Source organism: Pholis gunnellus (genome assembly GCF_910591455.1).
Source record: "Pholis gunnellus genome assembly, chromosome: 7".
In the NCBI taxonomy this organism is placed as follows: Eukaryota; Metazoa; Chordata; class Actinopteri; order Perciformes; family Pholidae; genus Pholis; species Pholis gunnellus.
Genome location: NC_136533.1, coordinates 12,450,214 through 12,471,439, shown reverse-complemented (window position 1 = coordinate 12,471,439; position 21,226 = coordinate 12,450,214). Strand labels below are relative to the sequence as shown.

At 41.2% G+C, this 21,226-nt stretch overlaps 1 protein-coding gene across 1 annotated transcript; it reads right to left on the bottom strand.

The window, feature by feature from the left end:
* Positions 1–897: 897 nt before the first annotated feature.
* On the bottom strand, positions 898–21,000 carry sema4ba (sema domain, immunoglobulin domain (Ig), transmembrane domain (TM) and short cytoplasmic domain, (semaphorin) 4Ba; the record flags this gene model as incomplete). Its single annotated transcript, XM_079163663.1, has 14 exons — positions 20,656–21,000; positions 9,452–9,612; positions 9,206–9,268; positions 8,619–8,717; positions 7,957–8,068; positions 7,173–7,289; positions 6,694–6,851; positions 3,901–4,082; positions 3,414–3,564; positions 2,878–3,088; positions 2,652–2,767; positions 2,074–2,231; positions 1,861–1,952; positions 898–1,670 (listed from the first exon to the last, which is right to left on the bottom strand). Exons 1-14 carry the CDS (start codon positions 20,771–20,773, stop codon positions 898–900), a joined length of 2,511 nt encoding a protein of 836 aa, XP_079019789.1. The 5' UTR covers positions 20,774–21,000.
* Positions 21,001–21,226: the final 226 nt, after the last annotated feature.

The following is a 21,226-nucleotide window of genomic DNA, read 5'->3' as shown; positions in this document are numbered from 1 at the left end:
TTGGTGAAAGAAAACCCTGTTGAAAGTCAGGCTTCCACAGAGGAATATTTGTATCCACTAATAATACCAATACTTAAAAACATAGCATAACATGTCGTCATTTATGACTATATCATATTCATGTTTTTGGTGTGCGGTGATTGAGGTGGTTAGAGTTTCCACTGAGGTGAATCCTTGTTTGTGTTTTTTGTATCAACCTTTTCAGTCTGTTAGCACAACTCTTCCACTCTGAATTATTTCTCTGTTGCTGTGTTATATTCAAGCCTAAACAACGAGTATACTTGTGTGAATGCATACTGGCTGCTATCTAAAAAAATCTATGACAGGACTTTTTTTTTTTTCTCTTTCTCGCCTGCCGCTGTTCGTGTATATTCTGGTGTAAGTGTTTACCTTGCTACAGACCAGTACATAGTGCATAGCCTCAGCGAAGGGTAGGCTCTTAACAGAATGCAATTAAAACAGTAAACACTATAAGTCGTTAGTGGGAACATGTTTGAATATTACTCTGCCTTTCAAAGCATTACCAGTAGATTATATGGACGGACTGAGCGGCAATGCTATGAAACTAAATCAGTGAATCTTAGTCGTGACGCCACCTCTTCGCTTGTTACATTCCTGTGAGCCGTAGTGAAAGCATCAAAAGTCTGAAGGCAAACTGGAACTTCTTCAGTGTGCTTCAAATGCACTTGAATAAGAGGGAGTGAGAGGAAAATAAAATGAAATAAACATGGACCACAGGGACAGAACAAAAAGTGCAAAATCTGTGTAATGAAATGTCTCTCCATGAAGAGTCGAATGATCCTCAGTTTTCCCTCTTATAGGGCTTTGTCTCTCTCAGCAAGTGCACTCTTTTCTTTCAGTTTAAAATGAGTCCCTCCACACAATATGAAGCCGGCCTCACACTATAGAGTCTTTAATCTCGGAGCCCAGTCTGACTCTTGGCCGTGGGCATGTGGGAGAAATCTCTACATGACTCTCTCTCAAGTTCAGAGGCCTCTTCTCCGACTCTAAGAAGCTCCTGCTGTTGTCGGGCGATGAGCACTCGTGCGGAGGAGTGCTGCAGATGTAGTTGTCGTTAAGGGTCTGGTAGCCCTTGTGATCTGACGCTGACGCCGTGACTGTGTTGCCGTTTAGCGGCAAGTTCTCAACCGGTTTCACCACTATCCTGGGCTTCTTCTGCTGAATGTTGGGGCACTCTCCCTCCTTAAGCATGGACTTCATGTCGTCGCGGTTCCTGTAGACCACAAATAGAGAGAAGACCACCAGGGAAAACGCCAGGAGGGAACACACCACGATCAGCTCGTTCCAGTACGTCTTAGTGTTGATCTGCGGTGAGCGGGCCTCTCCTGGCAGGATGATGAACTCCTCCTGGGAGACCTGTGGCGTACGTGAGCGGCCTCTCAGGGTGGTGCTCTCGTGCTTGCCCTCGCCCCTCACACAGTAGTTTGCCAGCAGCTGTCTGAAGCCTTCCTCCACTGACCAGCACTCATAGGTTTCCTGCCTGTCAGCTTGAGCTACCACTACCAATCCCCCCTCTGGGCTGGGGTAATGGAAGTGACCTGCACTCTCACTGAACTCCCACCTCCTTTCTGCCAAATTAGAGCGCAGCTTGCAAGGGAGTACTTTGAACGTGTTGGCTGGGATAATGATCACCTGGCATGAAGAGATTCCTGTGGAAAGGCAAAGCAGAGACATAGCTCGAGTCAGATACGGCATGAAATAAGCTCTACACCTTATCTAGTGTAGAATTCAAAATACCAAATGAACACATTTGTAATCAAGACTCAAATTGAAAAGGCAAAGCATGTAAAAAAACAGAGCGCTGCTCTGTAAATCTGACTATAAGTGGAGTTCACTTACGTGTAGGTGGAGGTTTAGCAAACCGTGGGCTTGGCACTGTCTTGTTGCAAATAGCTGATGTGTCAGCTTCATCTACATCCTGCTGCAAGGCACTGAAAGACATATATATATATAATCAGAAACCATCTTATATTTACATTTCGATACACATGTTTGTCTCAAAAGCTGTAGCTGTAAAACTGTTTGCAGATTATTGTGCAGAGGGATGCATACCTGCTCGGTGGAGCCTGTCTGACATCCACACACTGCCTCCCATTCCAAGCACAGTAAGGATCCCTGGAGAGGATGCACTCCCCGCAACTCTGATAATTAGTGCAGTTAGCTACTGGGACCTCCGCCAGTTCAGAGAAAGAGGAAACATAAAGCTGACCCTGTGGACGAGAGATGACAAAGCAGGGGACCGGAAAGAAGTGCCCCAAATAATGGGTTACTTATTTCATCTAGAATCTTCTCCTGATCTAAATACAGCACATTTAGCTTCTCTTAATACCGGCTTAATAGGAATTTCTTTGCCCAAATTTACAAATCTGAGTGTCAAAGACAAGTCAGGATTCAAGAAGTGTCACTATTCCAGCTGTTAAAACACCAGCTGTCTGCAGATCCCCTGAGAGACAGTTGCATGTAATTAGCTCATTTGAACATGAGGTCTGCTTTAGGCTGCCGCTCTTCATGGTTCATGGAATTTGCAAACTGCCAATAAATGCATTTACTGAGCATGCTATTAGTTCACACCGTGAGAAAGCTCTGCAAAACCAGCTGGGGTTGTCTTCTCTCTCGGCACTCCACTATACCTTTTCAGTGTCCAGCTCAATGTGTTGCACTGGTTTGGAATCACGAAAGAGCACCATCTCCTCAATGATGTGCATCTTGTTGTTGACATTAATGGCTTTATGAAGTCTCCCATCATCTAGAAGACACAGTACAACTTGAGATTAGATTAAACTCTTTGTGAATATTGAGAAATGACAGTAATCAATAGCATAGTGTATGTGTGATTGTGGGTGAGGAGTCTTTTACCTGTGCCAATGAAGATCACATTATACGCTTTTTTTGCTGCCTGGACTCGATGGACGGCGATCTGCGTGTAGCGAACATTACGTTTTAGCAGGAGAGGCTGGCTGCGGATCACGCTGTCCATCAGGAAGTGGTCTTTGACAAAATTCAGCACCTTGTCCGGCATGTGCAGCGAGGAGGAGATGCCCTGTTCCCTGGCAGCATTTGTGATACACTGTGAAGGCAAAAATATTGAGTAATTTACAAACATTCAATCACGTATAACGACACATACTGCAGCTGTACGGCACCTCAATGTTTCTTTTGCTTAGATTGTTTAACTGTGACAAGCCTGCCAGGAAATTAAAACGACAGTAATTTGATGTTTAGGAAGAAGGGTGGGGCATTAGGACAGCTCGACGGATATCGCTTTGAGCCGGATGTGACTCGTGAGCAGACAGGAACGTGTGAAACTCGTTAAGATGACACGAAATACTGCCGAGTACTGACATGTATTCGTCTCCAGGTTCTCCAGTAGAGGGCAGCAGGTATTTACTCACCACACCAGGCCGAGGCTCAGGGACCGGATGATTGTATGTGTACCACTGTTGAGTCTCTCTGTTGACCTCACGGTATCGCCCATTGAAGGCCTTTTCCACCTGGTCCATAGTGAAGGAACACACTGCAGAGCTTCCTGAAGCACCATTATACCTTCAAAGACATAAACAATACGGATTGATCATTTATTACATTCTCATCTTGTTTAATCTTTCAGACATTATAGAGGGGATGTTTTACACTGAAAACCTAAACAACTCTATATAGAGACTAACTGATTTTAGAAACACTGCGGCCATGTTTAACTGCCCAGGGAGTGAAGATGGACAGTAACTAGCAGCTGAATCTGACACAAAGCATCTCCTCTCTTCTCCTGCCTTTGCACTTTGGTTTCGATCAGAACGTTTTTAAATAAAGCATACCTCAGACAAAGAGACACTACATTAGTTTGGTGATGTATTAATCTAAGCAGTGAAAGTCGGTCCTCACCACTGAGACGTGAATACTCCATAAAACACAGTGTTCTTCCAGTCCTCGGGGCTGGGTGTCAGCACAAACATGTCTTGGATTATGTTGAAGGGGAAGCCATCATCAGGCAGAGAGCACAAGAGTTGAGCCTTCAGGAAGGTCGTCCATTTCTTCTGCAGAACCCTCTCACCTCCCATGTCACCCTGCAACAGAAATGTGGAAGGTATGGAGCTGTTTAACATGTGGCCAGTAGAGGGTGCAAGTATATAAGACTGACACCTGTCTGGTGAGACGGACAATGCCTCTGAAAAAAAATGAAAAAACATGGTTTGATACTCAAGTGGGATATGATGGGATGTGACAGGCTTGTAAAAGGCATGAAATAATAATGTGCACCATATGGTGTGTGGCATACCTCACATAATATAAGATGCAAATGTACAAATATGTACAAAAGTGAAGCTGTTTTTGAATTGACGTAATTGAAAAACATCAACCTCGTATTGTATAATCCTAATGAGCTCAAGCTATTGTGCCTGTAACACAGATTTACCCAGAGGCAACAGACTTGTAGGTCATGAAAACAATATACATCATCACAACTGGCTTAGATAAAAAAGAAAAAGATCACTCAGGGCTTTGAGGGGGGCAAATGCTTTTAAATGAAAAAGAAAAGGAGGCATTGCTCCCGAGCAATCCTTCCTCACTGACACTACCGCTGTGATTCAGCGCCTTTGGCACCAGCCTTCAAAGTGATGTGTGGCACGGGACCTCCTTGACATGCTGACTAATTTGACTACACAGAGTGTACAACGGGATATCTGCGCAAATTGGAGAGCAACTACATCTTTGAACTTCAATGTGAAAATGTTTTACAGTATGTGATGTATGACTGTAAAACAGAATATAATCCACAGAGAGTTGCGGGCCTCACAAAGATGGCTACTGATGCTTCACCTACAGAAGACCAAGAGCTATACTTCCACTAAAAGACCTGGCATTTAAAGGGAGGGTGATGTCCTGCACCAACCATACTGTCTGTTTACATTCAGTTCATGGCAACAATTATTCCAGTTTTCTCGCAGTCTTAGATCTTACAAGATGAAAGTTGGCTGCTGGAAGAAATAAGTAGTATTAAGAATGTGCAGAGGACCAAAGAGAAATACTAAATGATCTAAACTACCTAAAACCCTTTAAACATGAAACTTCAATCGTGTCCACTTTAGTATTACATTAATCAGAGGAAATGGCAGCGCTGGATCGGAGAGGAAATGACACATGACCAATACTGAGCTTCTGAAGCAATTACTTATTGCAGTAACCCAGGCAGATAATGAGCAACATACAGTATATTCTCTAGTCCTCCTGGCTGAACCTAGTTTTATAATTTAATGCCACTCTGTGCTTAAACTGACTGCTGAATAATTGAAGCAAATGCATCCCATTTATTAATCCCTTGTAAAAGCATCCCTTGTTCAAAGGGCCGTTCACAAAGCATGAACATGCAGTAATGGCTTCTTTCTGGGAAAACCAGCAAATGACAAAATGCTTTACTTTGTTTGTTTCAAGCAAAACATGTTTTATGATTCCATAGTTAGCCTCTATGAAGTGGAACATTTGCACTAAACACCTGAATAAACAACAAAGAGGGGAAGTGCTGCCGACAAAATAAGTCAAATAAGGGCCTAGGGAGATAGGGCTCGGATCTAAAGTTACAATTCATTTGAACTGGAATCACTTTATGGTACTTAAAGGAACAAACACCAGCCATCTTCAGAGCTTTACCTAATTTTAAAGCTTTGTTATTTTCTACATTTTCTGGGGGAGCACACTCCCAAATAGTGACACATTATTACTAATTTCCTGTTGGGTAATCTGTACCAGGATACTTTATATTGAACACATATTTTAACCATATGTGAGAAAACGTATCATCAACATGAACTATGAGTCAATATTTATATAACTCTGTTTTTTTTATTGGATGTATGGAAAAACAATAATTGCAAATATAACCCTGTAGGCAGAGTCTGACTAAAACAGCTTTCTATACAAAATTAAGATCAAGAAATCCTCGCTCTCCATGTACATTTCTAAAGTTGTGTTAAAAAATAATGAAAAAACACATTTTAGATAGTGTCACAGGACAAGTTTAAAATAAAAACAAATGTCCTTGTACACCAACATTTCTCTGATGTTAACGTAAAACTGTCAGCTACTATTTTTCATTCTCCTTGGACTGTGGTAAACATGATTATTTTCACAGAGACAAGCAGCAGTCTGATCTGGAGAACTGGTTTGTGGTATTAATGATGTTTACAGAACTGAAAAGACCCGAAAAGATATCAAATGCTGTGTGAGGTCTGCATTTTAGTTCAAAAGCCCTGGGTTTAAGTATTTCAGCAGGTGATAATCCAATTCTGCGCATTGGATGTGGTGCTACAGTATGCTACATTTTGACTTGGCTACAGACTCCTGTTTGAACAGAAATATTTGGTGAAACATGATAAGAATTGAGGGAGGAGAGCATCTGGAGAAAAATAATCAAAGAGACGGAAACATGCACGAGGAATGTTTTTCTGTAAGACGAGATCCTGCCCAGAAAGACTATACATCCATCCTATTTAGGGCTGTAAGAAGCTTTCAGAAGACTACATATTTGCCTGTATAGGAACACAAAAACATGAAATACACAAACAAACCCCTTCCCTGGTCTGATAGATCCCTGTAGTGATGTGGGGGGGTGTCACGATATTTTGCTAAAGATGAAAAAGGCCCTTTTACGTGGACCATCTGCCTCCAAGCGTCACTCACCTTACACACGCGAGCAATGCGTGACACAATGGTGTTGTCAAAGAAATCAAACTCCTTTCCCGCTTCACTGAAGAAGAAGTAAATCTTATCGTCATCGCCCACTAGGTTGCCCTTGGGCAGGCTCTCCTGTATGTAGGCAGAGCCAACAAAGGCTGGATCTGAAAGAAAGACAACGTGGAAAATGCTTTTCAACCTACAGTATATGAAATTCAGGTATCCAGGGACAGATCTCCCTGTTCCCTCTGACATCAACACACTAAATAGAAAATCCAATTGAAACAGGGACTCTTGTCAGATTGTAGTTAAAGATTTTTTATCTATATCATTTCTAATGGTGTCAAACTCTATTTTCATGCAGCATATCTGGCACAAACAGCTTTGGACGGTCATATATCTTGTATAATATGAGATATCAAATACATGTTTTTAATATATGAAGATTTAATGAAAAGCATTGCATTCCAGCCAAAGCACTGTACCTTGAAGCCAGTTGAGTGAGTTTTCTGTTTTTAGAGCAGTTCCTTGGCTTAGACTCTTGTAAATGATGGGTTCGTTTCCTTGGAAATTACTGACTGTACCGGCATACAGCTCTCCATCTGCAACACAATGAAGAAGACCAGCATAATCACAGTGTTTACCACAGGGGTATCGGCTTCTGCGTCATACACAGTAATGAAATCCAGAGATTATGTCCCAAGTCGTCTCCATATCAACCACCTGTATAAATTACAGATTCCAACAGTGGCTTCTTCTTTTAAAGTCAAGATGAAATGAAAAAGTTTCGTTTTTCAACCCTTTTAGATCACATATATCATATTGTGCAGTTATTTAACAATACATGCAAAAACAATTTACCAAAAATTAATTTCTTCGTATTTTATATCAAAATCCAAATTATTTTCTTCGTCTAAAACAAAAGAGGGAGTGTGCTCACATAAGTACCGACCAATTTCACCCACAAATATCATGATGTCATCCATCCATCAAACAATCTGCAACTTTTTGCCACAACAGAGGTTTGTGTGGAGCCGACAGTCGTCTGTAGCTCCATATCACGCTACATTCCACGCCCGTCCACTTTTAAGCGGTCCAATCACATGTGAGGGATTTGATTTATATCCCTCTTTTAACTGCACACCACTCAAATGTTTTGTTTCACTGGGGAATACGTCACATGTACGGACTCTAAAGACGCTCTGACTTCTGCTTCACTGGGACTTTGAACAAAGCTTGATTTTTATCAACAGCCATTCTGGTACCTACCAGCCATGATAGCAGTGGACTTGTATTCAGGGTTAAAGGGGCAGCGGCTTCGTCCATCTTCTGTTACAATCTCACCAGCATCGCTCATGACAAGGGAGAAGTCTGCAGTGTTCTGGAGAGCACAGACACACACATTGCATGTCACACATAGTTGAAAACGGGAGCAGTAACCTGCTCTGACAGCGACCGCTGTGCGTCTGTCCCACAGTGGGAAGGTGGTCAGGCAGTCTTTGGGTAAAGTTGAAGCACAGGTCATCCCTGTATGTTTGTAGATCGTTTTAAAAGGCTTTAGAATATTTGTAGAAAAAAAGTTCACAAACTGGGTCGATCCTTATATAATCTGCTTACATGCATTAAATATTTGGATCCGTCGACACAGGAGATAATAAAATAATGTACATAGAGTGTATTGTGTCTAGCTGGGCATGGGCCTCAGCCAGACTGCTAAGTGAGCTGAGAGGCAGGAAGCAGCATGCACTATATATTAGATGCTCTTCCTCTAGAACTTAATAAACAAACACCCCATATAAAGTCATGCACCAGGCTAACTTCTTTAAAAAACAAAACAAGGAATGACTCTGGTTTTTAGATCCTCAACACATGCACAGGTTGCACAATGCAGGCCACTGCAACAGATGTGACTGGTTCATATAAACACTTACTATGTAAGCACAGGTGGGGCTGAAGGCGTATGTTCCACACACATACAGATGAGTGCCGTTCAAAGGGAGTAAAATCTTGATGTAGTTGAAGCAATCCGTCTGCATTCGAAACACAGAAAAGAATTTAATGAAAATGGCTGAAATGTTCTTCACAGCTGCAAACATATACATAATTAAATATTAAAATCCACTTTCCACTCCGACTTTTGTGCTATTTTTTTCATCTGGCAATGCTTAGATTGTTTTCAATATTAAAAACATTCCTCTAACTAATGCGCTCCCCCCACACAAATATGTAATCAGGAATCCACGAGGTTCTGGGCCTGTATGTTTGCATATGGAAGTCGTAGTGGAGTAAGGTGACAAAAGACATTTTGTTTGTTTGAAAGGAAGGGAAAAATCCTTCGTTGCAGAATGGAAAGTTACAACTTGAAAGGAAATTTCCAGGGTTTTGCCCTGGGTCGGTCATCCAAAGTGCCCTGCAACAATGGTCAACTTGACCATTGAGGTAAACCTGCAGTCATGTAAATGCAGTTTGGGTTCTTCGAGTTAAGCTAATTGAGCTTTTACATAAACAGTTCACTTGCCTGCAGGTCTTTGCCTTTGAAACTGCACTCGTCTCTCTTCTTCTCTGGAGTTTTCCATGTGAGCTGCAGAAGAGAAACACTGTCAGACTCACACTGGGGGTATAATACAGTGAGGTGGGTTGTATTCACATTGGACGTCTGGGACCTAATCATATCCATATTGTACCTCTGGGATCCTGTAACTACATTCATATTGATACAATACACTGTATATATTACAGAGGTTTACAGGCGCTTGGCTCTTACATTTCTTTGTAGCTTGACTGCACTGATGTCAGCGAGGTTGAGAGCAAATAGGATCTCCCGAGCGCCAACGTACAGCGTGTTGTCTTCTTTACTGAGTAGGAGAGAGGTGAAGTTGAAGACTCCGCCGACTGAGAAACTTCTGGTTGTCCTCTCCTTCGCATCTGGACAGAAACAGACAGAGGAGAAAACATATGGTGTAATTCATGGATGAGCCATTAGAAGCTACTGAGGACAGAAAATGCAAAAAAGGCACTTGAATATGCAAATTAAGGCATTTTGATGGTTTGAGTGTGGCCATAAAATGTGATGAACACCACCGACTTTAGATATTCTGCTTTAATTAGACACACTAGCCCAATGTGTCACCCCTGACAAGCCTCACGGAGTTGCCTTGTTTCCCATTATAACTACACAGCCAGGAGACGTTTTCTGTTTTAATGTTGACGAAATAGTTTGACGAGAATTTAGATTTCAAAAAATACAAAATAAACCCATAAATGGTCTTCATATATATTTAGAAAACATTTTAAGCATTTCTTCTGGCATTTCTTCCTTTATCAGACAGTACGCAGTAGCGAGCTGACAGGAGACGAGGTGGATGTCATGCAACGAAGGTCCCAGTCAGACTCAAATTGGGGATTTCCAACATACATAGTTAGCATCTCAGACCTCTAGGCCACCAGGTTGCTCCAGAAAAACATTTTTTTGTTTGGATATCAAAGTCATTTCACTCTGTTTCACTTCTAACACTGTTACTTGACTTTGACTTTGTGGGGCTACAGACCTACTACTATTTATCTACTATCTACAGCACAGCAAAGGGTCATGCATTATTCAATACACCAAGCGAAAAAGAAGGAAAACTGACGTATGATAAATGAATACTGATGAAAAGAAATCAACGTGCCTGTGTTTCTGTGTGCAACTGCAACTTCTAAATCCTGTCAGCTCCTCATCAGGGAGACGGAAATGTCTCATATTTTGCCTACAGTAAGTAAATGATTTGCTCCAACCACATTAACACCCCCGACTAAAGCCAAGGGTTAAATCGTCAACTCTCCTAATCACTGCTTTAAAGGCCCATTTGTATCTCAGGTTTGCAGCAGCCTGGAGGCTTTCACTGCTGGCCCAGCTTGAACAACTTGCCTTAATTGTATGCCAGCATAAACAGAAGCAGGGAGCTGTTGGAAACTTGAAGTGTACTGAAGCTCTGATACAGGACTTTTAAAAATAACAGACCAAAGCACTCCATTTTTTTTTCTGTTGAAGAAGGTCTTCTAATATTTCATGTTTGCAGAGGAATGTTGTTTTCTGTGAGATATATATATATATACGTATGTATAAATGACTGCTCTAAGGGACTGTACAAAGATGACTGGGGTGGGGAGTGAACCTGAGCATTATGTTTCACTTTAAAAAAATAACTAATAAAAGCAAGGCCCTGCCAGAGTTAATATTATTCTCTTTAGACCCTCCTCTTGGCTCAGAAAAAAAACCCAGCAAAGTCTATCTTCCAAAAACTCAAACTAATGTGATAAATTGGTTCAAGTTATTTCATGATTAATCACCAAAAGAGGCAAATCACAGAATGTAGGCTGGTGTACCCGAATCTAACCCTAAAATCTTAATGGAACAATGGAGCTGAACTTAAAAAAACAAACAGTCATAGTCACACTTCCAATCTGCAATGCAAAAAAAGAAGCGAAAGTCAGTTTACTATTGTCAGTAGTATTTTCACTTTCCAGAATCACAGGCCTGACAGATTCATACTGAATTACAACCAGAGATGCTGGTTGTAATAATTACAATTATAGCACCTCCTGGCATAAAACTAATCCAGTCCAGAGAGGATAAGGTGTCATTAAGTTGTATAATAAGCACACGATGTGGTCTGTTCCCTGCAGTACGTGTGACCTGATATAACCTCACCTCAGAGGAACAGGAGGTTGAGACTTCCTCTCCCTCGGGAAAACATTGTGTTAATAGCAGTCAATCGCCTTGGCAACAGCCATACTGTAGTGAAATCTGTTCAGTAAAACCACGAGAGGCTCTGGTGTACTGTACGGTACGGTACATGGACGCATTGGGTGCCGTATGGTCCCTCAACCGACCGAGTCTTCAGAAATGTACAAAGAGAGAGACAAAGGCCAAAGCCTGAACCAAAACAAAAGCTTTGAGGGATTTCAACAGAGGTGGATATCTACACAATTATTCTCTGGAGTCAGATCACCACTATCATACTTAACGACCACAGCCGACTAAGAAAAATAATAGAGCCCCTAATTGAGTATCATTAAAGAGATCCAGGAGGATTTGCAACCACACAGAGCTTTCCATTCACAATTTCAGAAAATCATAAATCATCTTCAGCATAGACCTATTGGTTTGCAATGCTTCACTCCTCTGAGGGGTATAGGTCATTGATGAATGGTAGACTTCCTTCAAAAAGGTATGCTTAAAGAATCGACAGGTCGGTCTTCATGTGACAGCATCAAATTGCAGCGATATCTTTAAAGCTGCTCTCATCAAAACTTTACTGCCTCATTTTATCGTCATGAAGGGAGAGGCCTTCATTGGTCTCGCCTTTCACATGTTTAAGACACCACGAACGTTTCAAACACGCTAACTGGCTTCTTCAACTCTAACAATATATACTTTTAACAGTAACTTAAAAGTGATTTGCGGTCTTGACGGCATTAATACAGCATAATATGTTGACATGGAACATATAACGCAGATGATCTATTCATCAATGAAGTCAGTTATCAAGCAAATATGTCCAACATTCACTGGTCCCAGCTTCTGAAATGTGAGGATTTGCTGCTTTTCTCTATTTATATTATAATGAATCAAAAAGTTTGGGCTTCAGGAAAACTATTTCCACTATAATATACATATATGTGGAGTCATGAACTGCCTCAGGGAATATAACAGGGAGGATTTCTGTTGCAGCCTTACGAATTGTCCATTGGCTGACTTTAAATGTTCTGGACATGAGCCGTAGTCAAAAGCAGCAACACAATCCTGAGACCACAAACTCCAGACAGAATAACTGCTAGAGGTCGAACACTGTTCAGACTGTTAGCACTAAAACAATATCACTATCACAAGCTAATGATTGTCCCCTTCTTGAACTTGTCCTACTCTCCCCTCCACATACGCCACAGTCTCTTAAAGAATCCCCTCCATTGTTGTTTGACTGTCTGAGGTTTATTCCTGAGGGGCCATTTCATGACAATGCAGCCCCAGAAATGTTGTGGTGTATCAGAAAGAGGAGAAACAGACAGGACGGTTCAGAGCAAGCACTTAAGAGTGGAAGAGCAGCTTTTATCTACTGCAGCCACAGAGACAGGGTGCCAGAAAGGGCAGCCAAGTCACCGTAATGTCAACTAGAGGTACAACTTACAGTAACGCTGCACCGTAATTCATCTTCACTCTGTTAGACCTCTTGTCCGTCTTGCCTTTTGTCTTGTAAGGGAACGTTTTTTAGAAAGCTTTGCTACTAACTATAGATGTTCACCACTCCAGGATGCCACATGAGCCTTTTCACAGTGACCATACAGGATATAAGTTCTGTACGTTCAAACTTCTGCTTGAGTTATTTTCAATTAAAGGGACCTTTCGATACATTTTTAAAGGGTCAGTTCACACAAATTACAAAAAGACAGATGGACAGGTGACAAAATAAAGAAAAAAATGTATTTCCTTTGCTCCATGTTACATCTGACACAAGTGCCAGAACACTGCAGGAGCATGAAGTGATTTAAGTGCATAACGTTTTTTTCTTTTAGAGAGAGATAGAGAAGGATCAAGAGATAGAGAAAGAGCATATTAGTTGAGTGAGTACTCCTGGAAGTGGAAAGTCTTCAAGTGATTATTGAAGTGATTATATTCTGCTGACTGCATCAAGTTCAGTAAGATGGTTCGATGCAGGACTAGAGGGGTCACTGAATGCTTTGATGAGTATGAAAATGATTTCAAACCTTTGCTATGAGCTCCACAGTCACCTGATCTCAACCCAACTGGACACGTACAGTGTGGGAGATTTTGGACTGAAGTTTAAAGGTGGCGCTCTCCACCACCATCATCAAATACAAAATTAGGGAGCATCTTTGGAAGAAAGTTATTCATCTTTCTAGTAGAGCTACAGATACTTGGTGAATCAATGCGGAGGCACAATGAAGCTGTTGATGGCCCAACTTCTTACTAAGATACTTTTTCCTTTAACTGATCATCCATCTTTTCACTTATACCCTGACTAGTGAGTGACTTTTATTCTTTGGTGCATTTAAAAATTATAGTCAGGAACAAACGCTCTTTATTGGACAATCAGACTTCGCTGTCAACATTTTTCACCAGAACTCTTTTCCACAAAAGAAGAAGTCCCAGTGGTCTTTGAATTGTCCTTAGTATCTGGGACATTGTTTCAAGAAAGACACATTATTGTTGACTTTTTCAATTGTAGCTTTTTAAATTCTTTGAACACCCCCTCAATTGTTGTTTGGGAGGTGATATAACCTTTCAGTTATCTACAGGGCTATGTTTTGTTTTAAAATCTATTGCTACTTGTCTATTGTCTATCTATGTGTCTATAGTCTAGTTTGGATGAACACATCTTTAAAGTAACTAATGCAACATTTCTACATTTCTCACATAATGTAACTTAAGAACAGACAAGAAACAACTCAACTCCTCTCCGCTGTCTCTGCTTGACTGATGGAAACACGGGTCAGAGGTTAAGCAGGTATATGACCCTCTGTTCACACTTCACACGCTGGAGGACTTTACACCTCACTGTTTGACCGTTACTAGACCTCTGATCCAGAGAGAGCAGCTTTGTTTGGTTCAGAGCACTTCGTTGACCCTCTATTGAAGTGCATACACTGCATACTCAGTAGTTCAACCTCTGGCAGCTGGAAGCAATGTGAGATCATTGCCATTATTATGTAATTAAAAGTAATTTCTGCAAATGACACTGCTAAATGGATTGAAACACTCGCCTAGACTGGCTTTAAATCTATTTAGGGTGGAAATTAATTATATTGGGCTTAAAGGAATCCTTCTACATTTTCACAGCTGATTTCCTGATGGGTCTGTGTCCCCAAAAAGTACAAGGATTATTAAAAGCTTGGAACATCCCCTCCAGAGGGGAACTGTGGAGTAATTTGTCCTTTGGTGACAGAGATCTAAGTGCCTTCTATTGTAGGGCAACTATAACAGGCTGATTCAATCAGTGCCCTGACTTATGAGGGAGCTGCCTTTATCGGCTCTTACAGCTGTATGCTCAGAAGATCAGACGACTGCATACCTCATTTAAAGCACCCGTTCTTGTTTACTTTCTGCAAGACTACAATAGAATACAGTGACAATATACTGTGTATGAGTTGCAAAAAAACTCTCCGTACAACTGGATACAAATCTGTTCATTAGTAAACTTCTCCTTGCAAACGAGACAGACTGAGCCACAACAATTATTGTCAACATTTAAAATCTGAAGCAGCTCCTGACTTTAACAAGGATTTCTAAGTAGTTTTTTCATATAGATTAGTGTTGGTCGTAGTTCACAAGTAGACCAACCGTAAACAATGACCGCCTCTCTATATTGAGATCAAGCGCATGCAATAGACTCATGATGGATCATCTTTAAGGGACGTTAGATGCCCTATTTACAGTCTTCTGACAACATGACCTACATTCTCATCTCTATAGAATATATGAAGAATGCTGGCAAGCGAGAAAATAAACTGATGCATAAACTGTTCCGTAACAACATGTAGCATTTCTTAATTTTGTCATTAAACCAATAAACCTACGAGATGACGCCTTGAAATGTATCTAACTTTAATCAGAAGCAGTTCAATAGAAAGGAATCATCTGTACACACATTGAAATATCAATTTGTCATGTAAAAAAAATATTGTCTAAACCTTGATCATTAATGTTCTGAAATCATTAACAGAAAGACTCAAAAAAGAAATCCTTGTATAAGAAGAATTTCAAGACATTCCTGAGATATCGTGTTGAGGAGAATTGACAACCTGAAATCATAATGCCTCTGCGGCTGTTGCCGGCGAGGAGGCATGAAAACTAAAACATTGTCACACAACAGCATCAATTTTAAGATATCCACAGTCTATTGAGGAATACTATCTAACGGGAAGTTGGATTTGATGGTGGTGGAACTTTGCTTATTTCATTCAGACAGGTTTCCTTATTCGTCTTATAGATACAAAGTACCAAGTGACAACAACAGAGAAGGTCAGGCAAAATATATTCCCGAAATCAAAGATGTTACAATTTATTTAAATTGTTAAAGGGAGCTGGGACATCTCAATATTATAATATAATGTCTTTTTCTTTGTCTTCATGTGTCCACTGTACTTGTTCAATGACTTTGCTTGAGACAGAACAGATGAACCCCTCATCGTAAATCCAATTGCTTTGAGAAAAAAGTGATTATGACCCTTTGCTGAGAAGGAAGCAATGACCGCTGTGACAGGAAGCCTCAGTGCCAACAGGAGCCCCACTGGGTCAGTGCCAGAACTCCCACTACATTGTCTGGTGACATGAAGACAGAAAACAGGCCACAGCGGAGCGCTAACTAAATTATCCCCAAGTAATTTTAAACTAGCTATTAAGAGCTGCTGCTGAATGGGTAATTGTGTGGGAGAGTAGCCCTGGGAAGCTGAAGGACAGAGACTGAAGCATCTGGAAGGCATTAAGACAACAGGCCAAGGGGGTCAATTCACCAGAAGATTCATTAGGCAAGCTGTGAGCCTGCTGTTTGTATTGGTAACTTGTAGGACTGCAGCTTGTTAGCAGGATTTTGTCTCCGCTGCACCATGCTGATGCTGAGATTGGTGGCAATTTTGAACACAGCTTCAGGAGACAGAAACTGGAAAGTCATATTGTAAATGCTGCACATACTGTAAATGCCTATAAAATCCTCCAGTGTAGCGATACAGCATGTGCATTATATACCCACACAGCAGTGTCATCAGCAGTAATGAGGAGATTGAAACTTCATGTGTTAACATTTAAACAAAACACCTTCCTCCAAATCTATTAAACCTGTACTTTGTAAAAGAGCCTGCACCTCAGCTCTAAAGAATTATTTTCCCATGAAAATCTGTTGGTCAGGGAGCAACACAAACTGACCCCGGATTAACCACAATAATGTAAACCAGCTGCTGGTCTATCAGGAACTCACTATGACCCCCTACTCCGAACAAGACTGGAGCATCAAGAACAAAGTGACTGTGCATGAGGTCATGACATGTTTCTAACTGTACAGCAGCCCTCTGACCTGACTCCACGGTGTATTTACATTAGGAGCAGACACACAGTGTCCTCACAACACCTTGAAAATGAACACACAATGAGAATGCTTTCACAGGGTCTGCTGAGTTTGATTTATATCCTGCTCCCTGGTGGATTAGACAAGGTGGGTGTCATAAACATCTGCAATATCAGGATCAATGATCCGTCATTTTATGAGATGGAGGCTGGTCCGTCACACAAACAGTGCATTACTGAGTATTACATATTAAAACATCATAAAAACACCATCTGTTGTACTTACTGCTGTATGTTTAAATACTAATAAATCACCTCACAGTACTCTGATGCAGGTTGAATCTATAAAACAGGATAATAGCCTAGAAAAGTGAATGTAGTTTCTTGTTCATTTCAACGTAATCTACATAACAGCCTAGTACCAAAATGATTGGTTGATTAATTGATTAGTAAATTGACAGAAAATATATGTTTGCTCTTGTTTTCTGTTTAACATTACAATTTGAAAACATTGGTTTTACTAGTTTTCCAGTAAGCAAATTGTCATTGCTGCACCTACCAATATTTTCAATCAACCAATAATTTTTTTTATTAATTAATTGTTTGGTCTACCAAATGTCCGAAAATAGTAAAAACAGGCTGCTCACAACTTTCAAGAGCCCAAGGCGACGCCTTCAAATTGCTTGTTTTGTCTGGTTAATGGTCTAAAACCCAAAGATATTACATTTATTATCATATATAACACATAATAGAAGCAAATGTTAAAGCTGGATCCAGAGATTTTTGCTGTTGTTACAACATCTCTTTGCATTAAATCTTGATGAGCCCTGCTACAAAGTGATCTCCTTTCTACTCTTCATTTTGATGCTTGGTCAGAAGCCTTTTGCTGGGTTTACATTTACATTGCAGTTAGTTTAAAGCCTGGTGTGTCTCATATACAGACGATGAAGTGTGCCTTGTGCGTCGGTATCAAGATGCCAAGGGCCACTGTCCAAGCGTCAGTATTTGAGGTTGACCAGGTTGCCTGGTCACTATATTTTCCATTTTCCATTAAACTACAATATTATTCAGTTAATCAAAACAATGACCTAATGAACTAAGTCAAAGCAAAAACAATCCTTGTAACATATTATACTATTACTATATATATATATATATACACTATACTAGATCACTTAAATCTTGTTTAATGGAAAGTCAGAGTGTTTAAGCATTCATACCATTAACAACTGGTGTTCAGCTCTGTGGCACCGACACAGTGTTGAAAAGCTGTTATCTCACTTGACACTGCTGTCATTTTGAATTACTTGAGAGTGGTTGAATCGACTGGTCTATAGACAAGACAACTTTTGAATAATAAAAAATGCTTTAGTCCCCGTGTGGCTGTGGGCACGGCCCCTAAATCAAATTAAAGTACAACTGCCCATACGCATGATGTCGAACAGAAGGCTGAACAGATCAACAAGCAAAGACAGGCAACTTAAACAGCTTATAGGTGTGCCTTTAAATAGTGTTCCAACCCACTAAGCCATTCATGGTCCGCATTAAAGCCTGGAACAAAAGCAGAGAGAAAAGCAGATGTAGGCTCTACTCCTTGAACCCATGATCCGTTCTGATAGGCGCATAATGAGAACCAGAAAAGCGTTCACACCATAACACATACAAATCCCCATTCATTATTCATGGGAGATTATCCTCTTCATTAAGGCAGAGGCGGGGACCAAGGGACAGAAGGAGCAAGAGAGAATTGGAGGGGGATACGAAAGTGTTACGGGATGAGAAGCAGCCAAGCAGCTCCAGCCCGCTTCCACTACTGAGGTTAAGGCATGCAAACCGTCAAGCTAACTGGCATCCCGATAGGACAGAGCGGACCAGAAACCATGACGAGACCAGCCGGTTTCTGCTGTATAAAGTTCAGGTCCCGGGGGCCCGAAGCTCTGCATTCTGCTTTGATACTGTAAACACAATGTGACAAAGGCTTTCTGCGCGAGGCTGGAAAATGTCAGTGTAGCAGAACCGACATTAAAACAGCAAGACGACTTCAACCACCAGGCCCAGCTAACCTTCATCAGCAGGATGAAGCTCGTTCTTTGTTTTACATCACAATTGAAAACCCTAAAAATGGGTATTTTTGGGTATACATCAAGCTAAAAACCATAGAGATCAGGCTTTTTAGATATCCTTTGATGGACTTACTGCACAAGTCAGCAAGTAGATCTAAAGTAACTGAGCCCTTAACCATGTCAAGGTAGGACAGAAGGACCTGATACAATCACTCCCTGGAAATGGGTTGTTCTGGTTAATAAGTCTGGTTAGCTCCTTCCTTGCTTAGCCTCATACTGAATCCATAACACATCTATACAGTCTGGTCTTCTAGGCTTCTGACATGTAGGTTTTGCATGCTTTTGCGGTGGAGTTTAGCAACAGCTGCACGCCCCCTAAAAGCAAATCTTTCCATCAGAACGGGGAGAAGTGTGAACGTGAAGCTTCTTTTCAGTGAGTGACTGATGGTGTGTTGTTGTGAAACGCTCCGCTGGGACCAGAGCTGTGGGCTTTGTTGAGGTTGGCAGGTGAGAGAGATTACCTGTTGGTATAGAGGTCCTATGAGGGAAGGCACAGGCTCAGGCAGGCAAGATGGATAATATTTGAAAGCTTGCCTGGCTCAAAATCAGCCCCACACTGGAAATGTTAACCATGTCTATAATAGATTAGTAAGAAATATCTGCCAACACAATCCTGACAATAAGACTCTTATGATGCACGAGTGTGAGTCACTAACCGCAGTTCAATCATTGAAAGCCTGCATTGATCTCATAATCCATCATTTTGTAAACTTTTCTATAGAGACACTAAAGCACAGTACACGTATAAAATCCAACGTGTCATCTCAAGTGCACTGGTATATCATTTGAATAATGACATCAGTGATGATAAAATCGCTACTTGGCACTGGTGGCCATGGCACCATCTACCAAGAGAGCACATCCAATCATACAGCGCAGAAACCCGGCACAAAGGACTACTTTAACAATATCCCCAACATATTTTAAGGGTTAAATATGACAATCAAATTTGTTGTTTGTAAGATTCCTGGATGGAATGTTATCCTGAAAGCAAACCACAGCAATACACATTATATAAGAGCAATAACTCTCAGTGCTTGTGAGACTATATGTCAGACTGCCCAAAGTAAGTCGCAGCACAATAGGCCTGTTCATTTTGTAATTATGTCTGACCTGTAGGTACGCAACAGAGCCACCCGGATGGAACTGCCATTCACAGTGCGGATTTACATGGATTTTAAATAATTATGGTGTAGACAAACACCATTTCAACCCTCTAAATCCTTTTAGCTCTTACAATGGACACATATGAAGTGTATTGATTCATTTCACCAAACAGAGTTAATGAACAGGGACACCACTGGGAATTACATAATCAGCGCTGTAGGCAGGATGTGAGAGTAAAAAACGGTAGGTTTACTTTGTTATATACTAGAACTACGAAATAGTAAATAGTTTAGAAAACAGCTGCTGTTTCTGTTGGAGTTATATACAAGTTCCCAGATGTGATTCGTAGAAGCTTCTCTACACGAACCACGACAAAGCAAGTTTGCAAAGTGCTGCTGTTCGTGCAGAATGTTCTCACGAAGCCCCAACTGAAGTCCCAGCCCCCCCCCCCCCCCCCCCCCCCCCCCCCCCACACACACACACACACACACACATGGCAAGTCATCCTTTATTCACTAATAGATAACAGCCCAATGAGATTGACAGAATTATAGGCCTACATATATATGGTGCCAGAAAAAGCTTGGGACTAAACAGTGAGAGAAACATCCCATACATTAGTAGTACATTAAAGCAATGTCTTGGTAATTCTATAGTCAAGAAGATAACAAAACTTACTGTAGGAGAAGGTGAGGCGTGGAGTGACATCGCTTTCCGTGACAGCTGTATGAAAGCAACCAACAAGGAAGACAGTGTAGGCTGGGAGACAGAGCCAAGCCATACTCATTGTCCACATGCCTCCTCAGGACCGCCAGCCAACTCGCAGTATTTGCCTTTTAGGTTTTTGGGGAATTCATGAAGAGCGTCTTTTTAAAGCCGTGTTTATTTTCCCTCTCTCTCTCTCTCTTTCCGCAGCTCTCAAGGCTCCTTGAATGGAAGGCCTATGCACTGTGGTGAAGTCGGGGCACTCCTTTGGGCCTGCAGAAGATGATGCTGGTTTGGAATAAAGATCTGAGACCTCAGAACAAGACAGAAAGCCTCCACCGATCAGCCTCCATGCGTACGCGGCACCGCCGGGTCTCAGCTGAGATCTGTGAAGAATTAAGGAACAAATAAATTAGTGCTTTGTAGAAGCAAATGTGTGGGGTTCTTTGCTGATCTGGAAGAATAAGTGGATTAATTTGTCGAAAATTCATCTGCAACTACTTTGATAATTGATTAATCATTTTCATTGCTATATTCAAAAGTA